Source organism: Berghia stephanieae, chromosome 5 (assembly GCF_034508935.2).
Source record: "Berghia stephanieae isolate SIO BIC M18660-M18661 chromosome 5, UCSD_Bste_1.3, whole genome shotgun sequence".
NCBI lineage: Eukaryota > Metazoa > Mollusca > Gastropoda > Nudibranchia > Aeolidiidae > Berghia > Berghia stephanieae.
This window is the reverse complement of record NC_088364.1, coordinates 23947658-23959662: the sequence shown is the minus strand read 5'-3', so window position 1 is coordinate 23959662 and position 12005 is coordinate 23947658. Positions and strand designations below refer to the sequence as shown.

At 34.9% G+C, this 12005-nt stretch overlaps 1 protein-coding gene across 3 annotated transcripts in view; it reads right to left on the bottom strand.

Annotated features, from left to right (window-relative positions):
- The window catches only part of LOC144972627 (katanin p60 ATPase-containing subunit A-like 1), a 95348-nt gene that overhangs the window by 15815 nt on the left and 67528 nt on the right, over nt 1–12005 (bottom strand). For all 3 annotated transcript variants that reach the window (XM_078914079.1, XM_078914080.1, XM_078914082.1), the window contains one exon: nt 2738–2869. In XM_078914079.1, coding sequence (XP_078770205.1) covers nt 2738–2869 — 132 coding nt within the window. The remainder of the gene's footprint in view (nt 1–2737; nt 2870–12005) is intronic.

The following is a 12005-nucleotide window of genomic DNA, read 5'->3' as shown; positions in this document are numbered from 1 at the left end:
GACAAAGAGAGAAAACATGTTGGAAAACAGATATAAGGGGATAGAAGACACAGTATGTACCCCCCTGCCCACTATGGGAGGTCAGGAACCCCACCCAGGGTCAGAAACAGGTACATGTTTTTGCTGAGATGTAACACTCAGATGCTCTCTTAAATGGTCAGACAAGCGTCTGCCTGTTTGACCGATGTAGAACATATCACATTTTCTACATTTAATGGCATATAACATTCCTGGTGCAAGTGAATGAACCCTGAATAGTCCATTCATGTAAGGGGAAATGGAAACTTGCTGTTCTGTTAATGTAAGGGCAAGTTAAGCACTTCCTACTGCATGGAAACGTACCAAAGGCGGAGGTTAAGGGGGACTGTCTTAAGCGGCTATGTACAAGTTGATCTCTAATATTGCGATCAAGGCGATAGACAACAAGAGGAGGGTGAGGGAAAGCGTGTCTAGTAACTGGGTCCTGTTTAGGAATATTAAATTGTGCTATGAGCTAGTTGTTGGTTATGGGGATGATAGATAAGGATGAGTTTGGGACGGTCGGTGGTTTTGTCTTTGTCATTTCTGTTTGTGGGATTAAGGGCTCGGGATCTGGAGATGATATTGACTTTGTTGAGTGCTTTATAAAGGATAGAATCAGGGTAATTCCGGGCTCTGAAAAAGTCAATGAGATCTTTCGCCCTTTCTTTAAATGTCTTGTCTTGGGTGCACAGGCGTCTGAGTCAGAGGAGTTGTGAAAAGGGGATAGAGTTTTTACATGGTATGGGATGAGAAGATGAATGACGCAGGTAACTGTGGCTGTCTGTGTCTTTGTAGTAGACAGAAGTGCGGAAGCAGAAGGGCGTTACATATAGGTGAATATCTAAAAAAGTGACATCGGTATGCGAGACAGTGCTGGTGAACTTAATTTGCGGGTGGAAGTTGTTTGAGTGTCAGCTATCTTTCCCTTTTAATGAGTGTACTGGGCTTTTAAGTCTTTTTATTTTTATTTATTGTTTTTTTAATATTTCTATATGTATTTTGGCCAATTGATCATTTATTTAAGGGATAAGATTTTCATTCTGTTATTATTATTATTATTATTATTATTATTATTATTTTATATTATTATTATTATTATTATTATTATTATTATTATTATTATTATTATTAATATTATTATTATTACTGATATTATTGTTATTATTATTATTACTATTATTATTATCATTACTGATATTATTAATATTATTATTATTATTGTTCTCCTTCTTCTTCTTCTTCTTCTTCTTCTTCTTCTCTTCTCATTTATTATTATTATTATTATTATTATTATTATTATTATTATTTACTTTATTATTATTATTATTATTATTATTATTATTATTATTATTATTATTATTATTACTATTATTATTATTATTATTATTATTATTATTATTTTTATATTATTATTATTATTATTATTATTATTATTATCATAATCATCATCATCCTCATTTTATCTAATTATTTATTGATTATATTAATCAGCATTCACATCTCTGCTTCTATATTTAATTTTGATCAGCACCAAATTGTACAGTTACTAAATACTTCTATTATTTATCTTGACGACAAGATTATTTACACCAATTTCATCAAAGTGATTCGATGAGGAATTTCAAGCTAAGTTTTCTTTCTTTATTTATTTTCGAATAAAATAGTTTGTTTTGTGTTTTTTAATTATTATATATATATACTTTTTAAATTTAATTTATCACTCTCCTCTATTTTAAATATAACTTTGAAACGCATCCTTCCACTCCCGTTCTCCCACTTTCATTCATTCTCTCTCTCTCTCTCTCTCTCTCTTTCTCTCTCTCTCTCTCTATTATTTTTTTTTTTTCAATATCTTAACAACGGAGGTAGGGGACCACTAATAACACTATTGCTGTCTAGTATTCTTCAATTACCCCCCCCCCCCCCATCCCCATCCCCCTACCTTATTCTAGAAATATATGATATGGTTTTTCATCTCTCTTTCTCTCTTCCATTGCACACACACGCACACACACATTTACAAATTTTCGCCTATATTATTATGACAATCTAATATAAATATATATGTATTCTGTGTTTACTTGATAAAGGCCAAGGGCCGAAACGTCGTTTGTTTTGTGTTGTTCATTCATGAGTCAGATTTGCTCCCTTTATCTTTATCTCCATTTTATTGACTCATTTAGGCACCTCTATTTATTAGTTTTAATCGCTTGTTGGTGCAAAAAAAAGTGTCAAAAGATGCATGGTTGAAATCAAGAAAGTCACAAAGAGTACAGGTCCAAACCTTGTCTTCAAAGCTCATATTGTAAATACACTTAACACTTCTGTCATCAAAATAAATGACTCTTGATTGATAATTAATTATGATCACATCTGGTGAAAGTCTTGAGCCCTTCCTTCCCACTCCCAGCACTGTGTCAACATCTCCACAAGTGGACAATGTGCCTAAATCCATCCTCCCCCTACACCACCAATGGTGATATTGGAATCATTACGTTTCATGGCCTACAGTCTATGAGTTATGATGCTTTACCAATTGTGATATTGGAATCACTACATTTCATGGCCTACACTCCACAAGTTATACTATGTCTTGTTCGAAATATAATTTCTTTCAAAAATTTTTTACTAGACTTTCAAAGGAGATAAAATTTATGAAGATTTCTAAAAAATATTTCTTTAAAAGAAAGCAAAAATTAAAAAAAAAAAAACTTACCATCAGGTAATGGAATGTAGATTCTTTTTTCCAAACGCCTTCTGAGAGCCTCATCCAGATCCCATGGAAAGTTTGTGGCAGCTAGAACCATTACAGTCTTTGTAGGGTCTTCACCATCTACACCGCTAACACCTGATTTGAGATTATCAAAGTGACAAATTAGTTTAGGGAGCTAGGCAGATATTTTTGGGATGATTATTTCATTGTACTTTTCTTTCTACTTTGTTTAGCACTGTTTCATAATACCTTTTTCTATGACACCCGATTTATTCAATAAAAGGTAAATCAGTCGAACATGTATCAATGAATAATAATGTAATTGCAAATCTCAGTTTGACTGAAATATTTCTATATTTCTTAATGGATGTCCTATATAGTGTAAACAGTGCTCAATAAATTTATTATCGACTTATTTATTTTGAGCATATATAAATTGAGTAAAGTAAAAGTTTCACTTGTAGTCAATAGAGCTGTTTCCATCTAGTAGTGAAACAGCTGTATTGCCTACAAGTGAGTTACTTTACTCAATATTTATATTATATATTATATCAGGGTTACCAATTAAAGAGGCGAAACTTAACTGAACTTTTACGCCAACACAAAGACAGACCCCTTTCAGAGTGCTGAACTCCAGTAAAAAGACATTATATACTTACTTTTTTTTCAATTTAGCATGTGATTGGAAAACATACTGAGGACTTACTGAATTGGCAACCTTGATATATATATATACTCAGGGGTGAGAATGATTGGTCACAAAAATAAAAGAAGGAAACTGTTTAGGGCACAGATCATGACCCATCCATGCGACTATAACCAACAAGTTTGAATTTCATTCAAATTTACTGAGAGGCAATCCAAAAATTGTCTCGCAGCAATTTCTGACACCACTCAGAGGAATTTCAAAAGTTGAAAGAGTAATTAGAATATATGTTTGTTTGTTTTTAAGGGTTTTACGGCACTTGCAACACATTGAGGTCATATTAGCGCAAGGAAAAAGGATGAAAATTGGATAGTAAAAACATTCTAGATGTACAATTAAAGGGACTTGAGGGAAAAGTAAGACAAAGGGGAATGGTACAAATAGGGAACAGATGTAGATTCCAAGAGCACACTATCAGTGTACTTAGTTTGAGATAACCTAAAGGTTTCACCCAGATACCAGCACAAGATCCCACTATGAGGAACACACTCAAATGTTTACAATTCATATGTTAAAATAAAAAAATTACAGTACATAAGAGAGAGATGATTTACAAGGAAAAAAATCATCTCCCAAAACAATAACTATGCATTTGACTGTTTCCCTGCCAGCCAAGCACTACAGCCAGGGCCAGGGCAAAACCAAGTAATCTCATTCCAAGACAAACACAGAAGGCAAATTGGAAAACAGCTATAGAAGGATAGAAGACATAGTAAATGCCTCTCTGCCCACTATGGGAGGTCAGGAACCCCACCCAGAATTACAAAATATAAAATCTTATCTACTTAGAGAATAGTACTATGTAATCATACAATGTCAACAACCACCAACCACCCCCATTTTTCACTTAAAAAAAATAATCATATAATTTGTTGGTACGGTGTGTTGGTGGTTATAGTAGTACTCGGGTGGCAGAGATGATGGTGTGGTGGTAGTTGTAGGGCTCATGATAGGTAGGATGCTGCGGTGGTAGTTTTAGTAGAGGTGATTGTAGGGATGATGATGTGGTGGTGGTTGTAGTGGCAGTGGTGGTAGGGATGATGATATGTTGGTGGTTGTAAAAGTAAGTGGTGGTAGGGATAATAATGTGGTGTTGGTTGTAGTAATAGTGGTGGTAAGGATTGTAGTAATAGTGGTGGTAGGGATGATGTGGCAGTGGTTGTTGTAGTAGTTGTGGTAGGGATGATGATGAGGTGGTAGTTGTAGTTGTAGTGGTCTTAGGGATGTTGTTGTTTGTTTGTTTTTCAGGGTTTTACGGCCCTTTCAACACATTTAGGTCATATTAGTGCCAGTAAAAAGGAAGAAAACTGGATAGTAAAAAGATTCTAGATGTACAATTAAAAGGACTTGAGAAAAAGTAAGACAAAGGGGAATGGTTCAAATAGAGAACAGATGTAGATTCCAAGAGTACACTATCAGTGTACTTAGTTTGAGATCATCTAAAAGTCTCACCCAGACACCAGCACAAGATCCCACTTCTTCTTATTCTTCAAGAACCAAGTCTGTGCCAGACATCGGTGATCATGGTACGCCATTCATCTCTCTGATCAGAAAACCTCAGAAAACTAATATTACTCTTCTCTTTCTTTGTCACCCAGCTGTTCAGACTATTCAAATATGTTTTTCTTGGTTTACCTTTACTCTTTTTACCTTCTATCTTTCCTTGAGTGCAAGATGTTCAATACATTTATGTTGATTTAGGCGCCCTAAAAATTGTATTTGTCTTTTTCTTATTGCACGAATTAGTAACCTTTTAGTTTCAGCTTGCTCTAATACTTCTTCATTGATTTTCTTCTCTATCCATGAGGTTTTAACATCCTTCTAAGGAACCACATTTCTGCTGCCTCCAGTTCCCACTAAGTGTCTACAAATCATATGTTAAAGATTTTAAAAAATAACAGTACATTAACAGAGAGATGATTTACAAGGGAAAAAATAGCATCTCCCAAAACTGTAATTATAGATTCGACTGTTTCCCTCCCAGCCACGGACCCCTGCCAGGGTCAGGACAAAACTAAGTCCAAGACAAAGTCAGAAAGCAATTGGAAAACAGATATAGGGGTATAGAAGACACGGCAAGTACCTCCACAATGGGAGGTCAGGACCCCACCCCAGTCTTAGGGATGGTGCAGTGGTGGTTGTAGTAGTAGTGGTGGTGGTAGGGATGATGTAGTGGTAGTTGCAGTGGGTGGTGGTTGTAGTAGTTGAGGTAGGAATGAAGATGGGGTGCTGACTTTAGTAGTTGTGGTAGGGATGATGACGTGGCAGTGGTTGTAGAAGTTGAGGTTATTTTTAAAAATCGGAAAATAAATAAAATAGTTATGGGTTTTTAAGTTTTCATTTTTTGATGGTTTGTGAAGAAAAATAAATATTGGTTATGGAAAGAAAAAAATAGGCTTTGTTTACATAGATGGCGCTTTGCACTGAAAAAAGCTAGCAGGCCCAATTTTTGCTATGGTTTTCTTCAAAGGCTGCTGATTTTAATTGTATAATTTTTCACCATTAACTTAAGTTCAAATAGGCCTCATTTTTTGATGATTTGTGAAAAAAACATAATTCTTGTATAGAGGAAGAAACTTCATTCATTATGATGATGATGAAGTAGTTGTAGTTGTGGTAGAGTTGATGGTAAAGGCAGTGGAGATGTTAGAGATGAATATATGATCAGTAGCAGTGATGGGTGTAGTAGTGTAGTAATGATAATTGTGTGGTAGTGGTTGCAGTAAAGGCAGTGGTGATGATGGTGTTTCTTTGTTTTTGTTTGTTTTTAATGGTTTTACGGCGCTTGCAACACATTAAGGTCATATCAGCACCAGTAAAAAGGAAGAAAATGGGATAGTAAAAAGTTCTAGAATTACAATTAAAGCATCCAAGAATATGGCAGACAATGGGGAATTGGTTCAAATAGGGAACAGATGTAGGTTCCAAGAGCACACTATCAGTGTACTTTGTTTGAGATCACCAAAAAGTCTCATCCAGACACAAGCACAGGTCCCCCCTGAAAGGAATACACTCAAATGTTTACAAATCATATATAATACATAAACAAAACATAATACAGTGCATAACAGAGAGATGATTTACAAGGGAAAAAAATATATCATCTCCCAAAACTAACTATACCTTTGACTGTTTCCCTCCCAGCCAGGGTATCTGGCCAGGGCCAGGACAAAACCAAGTAATCTCATTCCAAGACAAAGACAGAAAGCATGTTGGAAAACAGACATAGGGGGATAGAAGACACAGTATGTACCTCCCTGCCCACTATGGGAGGTCAGGATCCCCACCCAGTGTGTGTTGTGGTGTGGTTGTAGTAGTGGCTGTTGTAGTGGTACTAGTGATGATGATGTGGTGGTGATGGTGGTCCATAGATTTCTACCTAATTGCCAGATTGCTATTGCTTGCGACTAGCGATGAAGCATGTGGAATGGTGCCATTTGTACCTGGGGCAACAAACAGCGGAGAGCGGTAACATGGATTTTCATTAATTTGCTTCTCATTACCAAATTTGTGACCAAACTAAACGAAAATAAAAAAAATTGAATTTATTATGATTTTTAAAATTTCATTTAGTCATGGAGCACACTCAAGAAATTCATGATAAACATTTGAATGAACTGTGTAGGCTTTGTAGAGAAGTCAAGAAACACAGAAGAAAAGAAAACGAATCTCAAAACATAATTGTTTCAGGATTTAATACCAGATATTAATCTTTAAAACCAGGTATTTATCTCATCTTCAATGTGGACATTGATAATGACAATGCTAAAAAGCCCTCAAAACTATACGCTACAAGTGTTATGACAGACTATGTAATGTTGAGCTTTTTTATTTAGCGTAATTTTCACTAAAGGTGCTCAAAACACTTTAAATAGGGTCGCTGACCAACAGCAACGCGTAACATGTAGAACTGGACATGACAGACCTGCCAACCTTCCCAGAATGAAAAGTGTATTCTATGATCCTAAAAAAGTGTATTTTTTAGCAAAAAGGTGTATTTTATCCGCATGTGTGGAAAATAGAAGTGCGCAAAATACAAATTTTTTAATAAAAGCTAACATCAAACCCAAATCAAAAATAAACTCCGATCTTCATCATTCAAACATTCATTTGCAGTAATCACTAGTAATTACAAAATAATCGGTTTATCGAGAAACTAAAACTTAATGACCATTTTAAATCAATATAAGGCTCAGAAATTGCAATATCTAAGGATATTGCTTTCGAAACACTCAAAGAAATGACCAAAAGACCCCAAATATGTTGAAAGTATTGATGAAGAAGAGGAGGTGGTGGTTGTAGCGATGGTGCTCTAGTTGTGATGATGATGGAAGAAGTGATGTGGTGGTGGTGGTTGTGGCAGTGACAATGCTGTGATGGGGGTTGTAACCGTGGTGATGCCAATTCCTACAATTTTAGAGTTTTAGGAACAAAATGGTTCAAAATGAATCCTCTAGAAGTATTTAACTTGTCTGTGATATGTGTGAATTTCCCATCATTTGGCCAACAGTAATAGTATTAGTATGTAGTAGTAGTAGTAGTAATAGTGGTAGGAGTAGAAGTAGTAGTCGTAGTAGTAATAGTACTAGTCTAGTAGTGATGGGAAATTCACACATATCACAGACAAGTTAAATACTTCTAGAGGATTCATTTTGAACCATTTTGTTCCTAAAACTGCCCAGTTGGTAATGAAAAAAAAAATATCACTCATACAAAATAATAAATCTTAAAAAAAGATCATTAAATTTTTAAAAACAAAATAGAGTAATTTTAGTAATTATAAAGGGAAATAATCCATTTATGTTTAAGCTTATCAGCAATACAGTTTTTAATTGAAAGCTTCATTGCCAAAGATGTAAGTTAAATTTAATTTTCACTTAAAATTTTCTATTTAACAAGTGGTAAAAGCTTAAATGTGGCCTGAGGCCATTTAAAGTATAAAATAAGCTAAAATGCATAATTCTATGCAAATCCTCAAAAAGTTATGAGAAAAATATTGTTGAAAACCGGCAACATATAACTAACTGAAATGATAACAATAGTGCTAACTGTGATGCATCATTCAGAAACACAGTCAACAATTGATGTATGACATGTAGTCATTTTCAACATCATTCATGCTTGAGAATTAAAAAAATCAAAATATTAAAACAAAAATCATACTAAATCCTTTGGAATCATATCCACGTATTTGAGTCCAAAAATCGTACTAAAATACGATTAATCGTAAACACAGTCAACAATTGATTTATGACCTGTTGTCATTTTCAACATCATTCATGCTTGAGGAAAAAAAATCAAAATATTACAACAAAAATCGTACTAGATCCTTTGGAATCGTATCCACGTATTTGAGTCCAAAAATCGTACTAAAATACGATTAATCGTACCGGTTGGCAGGTCTGACATGATGCCTGCTAGGCGATATTACATTTTTTCCCCGACAGAGGCAACGCGATTAAAAACAAATATGAGGGAAAGCATTGACAACAGCAACTAGTCCATAGTCATCACATCTGGTCCATTCATTCATCCACCATTGCAACATCTATTTATCGATACATCCATATATTCATCCATGCCCCCATCTGTCCTCTTCAGATCAGACGATCAGTCCATCCATCGGGTCGGACCATCTCTCTCTCTCTCTATCTTTCTATCCCTTTCTCTCTCTCTCTGTCTCCCACACACACACACACACACATATATATATATATACATTTCTTTATGACATGGTAACTATTTATCCTTTGTCCCTTCGTTAAGTCGTGTTTATATCACGAATAGTTAAAATGATCACCCTTAACTAATCATATATTGATCATTGCATTATAATAATAACAAACTATACAAGGTTTCTTTTTTTACCCACAAAGTACTGAAACAATATTTTAACCTGGGAAGTAAACTTCAAATATATACAAGTGAAATGTGAAACGACTCTTACTTTATTCTAGTGTTCTTTATTGACCATGTTTGTAACTAGTGGAACTAAAAGCCGCTGTGAATGTGTTCATATAATATTAAGCTAAACTCATGTGAGCACCTGTTGAATATAACTTGTGTGATAAAGACATCTTGACCAGAATCCATATGCCTCTGAACCAGCAATGATCAAAGCATAACAAATCGGACAGCTGCACCAAGATGTTATCGCATATCATCAAAGAACTAAGAGCGATGCACAAATTGTGAGGGAATGAATGAAAGGTTACTTTATACCTCCATCGGTTAGAGCAAGTTTTGAGAGTTTCTATCAGTTTGTTTGCTTATTATAATGCAATCAATAAATTAACAAACTACAATCGAAATTGTGCTGATAATTAAATGCAAAATATCTCAAAGACAATAATTCTAATGATAGAGTGTTTGGTATCAAAATACAGAGCAAAGTTTTCTCAATGTGTTGCCAATTTGTTTAAATTGGTAAAATCGACTGTGGTTGTGCAAAAGCGATTGTAATTTAACCAGATATCAGTAACAAATCTGTTAAGTATCACGTGAGATAACCTGTTGCACTGGTCGGGAATTTGATGGAGTGAATGACCTCTTGACCGCGGCGCAGGTAGAGGACTAAAAGCTCGCCTATTCAACACTGCCCACAACTTCACAATGTTTTTGTTTTTTTCAATCTCCCAAAACTGCGGCACCATTTCACAATGTCAAAAATTTCAATAGTGTAGAATAAATACAATTTCTTACAATGCAAAAAAACTAAGAGTTTATATTTTTTTTTTATTGATATATTCATTTTATTGGTAGTCCTTCAGAGCCTCCCCTGACTTCTATTGGCTGGCACAGGACATGTAACCAACATCCAAGCATCCTTTGTCTCACTACAAGTCTCAACCCACCCAATCCCAGAAGTCCTAATCCACTGTAACAACTTTGTCCTTTTGTTTTCTCCTCCCATTCTGCTTATGATTAGCTCACACGAGCCAATGAAGCAACCCCTCCCCCTCCCCAAATTGTACCTCCATCCCTCATCAAGCCTTCTCTCAATCCGCCATGCACAACTGACCCTCTCCCACACTAATAAATTGTCGACACATTCGCGTCAATCAAGTGTGGTAATGAACTGTGGTGGTAATTCATAACATTACGGAAATCTCGCTGCAAGATGTTGACCAGTCATTGAGATTGATTCGTGAGAACAAGGATTTATGGAATGCATGGTCATCTATACTATATCCTATAGATGTCACTGAGTGAATGAAACAATGGTGCTAGGATTCAAAGTCCAGTTTTGAAAGAGATCTCATGGGTGCCTGACATAAACAGGCTGGCTAGATTTTTTGTTTCAAAGGACTATGGGTATGCATGAAGTATGCTACAATGTTGTGTAAAAGAGTTTTACTATGTCACTGTTCCAAGTCTCTCTCTCTCTCTCTCTCTCTCTCTCTCTCTCTCTCTCTCTCCCCCTCTCTGTATGTTCTATATTAACCAATCACGTGGCATGGGGAAATATCTAGAGTAAAATTCTTTTGTGTAAAACTTCATTCTACCAACAGCAACACCACGTCTGTAAAAATGTCGAAATCGGGCAATGATTTAGAGAAAAAAGCTACAAATCTTGACCGAAGTAGAAAGGTTCATTGGAAAGGTGAGTATCACAGAAATCAGAAAAAAATTTTCAGTTGATAGACGAATCCCGTCCAGTAATTACTTTTATCCCAGTATTGAAAATGGAAATACACATTTCTATTTTTTTGTTGTAATTTTTGTTTTGTTTAAAAATTTAAAATAACAAACAATAAGAACACGAATAAAATACTAAAGCAAAAAAAAAATATTAAAAAAACAGAAAAGGGAGAGGAAAAAAACCATAGAGGCTAAATGAATAAATAAAAATAAATAAAATCCTTCAAAATGGCCATGAGTGGCGTCCTAATAATCAGGGGAGATCACTGATTATCTACAATGGTAATTCTCTCGAGTACATTATTTCAACCAATTTCATCTAATTGCCCACTTCGCCTAAATGCCAGTTTTTTTTTTCTGCTACCCAATCACCACTCTACTACTACTACTGCTACTATTACTACTACTACTACAAGAAGAAAATAGAAGAAGAATGATAACGACAATAAGAAGAAGAAGGAGAAGAAGAAGAAGAAGAAGATGCGGAAGAAGAAGAAGAAGAAGAAGAAGAAGAAGAAGAAGAAGAAGAAGAAGAAGAAGAAGAAGAAGAAGAGAAGAAGAAGAGAAAGAAGAAGAAGAAAGAAGAAGAAGAAGAGAAAAGAAGAAGAAGAAGAAGAGAAGAAGAGAAGAAGAAGAAGAAGAAGAAGAAGAGAAGAAGAAGAAGAAGAAGAAGAAGAAGAAGAGAAGAAAGAAGAAGAAGAAGAAGAAGAAGAAGAAAAGAAGAAGAAGAAGAAAGAAGAAGAAGAAAGAAGAAGAAGAAGAAAGAAGAAGAAGAAGAAGAAGAAGAAGAAGAAGAGAAGAAGAAGAAGAAAGAAGAAGAAGAAGAAGAAGAAGAAGAAGAAGAAAGAAGAAGAAGAAGAAGAAGAAGAAGAAGAAGAAGAAGAAGAAGAAGAAGAAGAAGAAGAAGAAGAAGAAGAAGAAGAA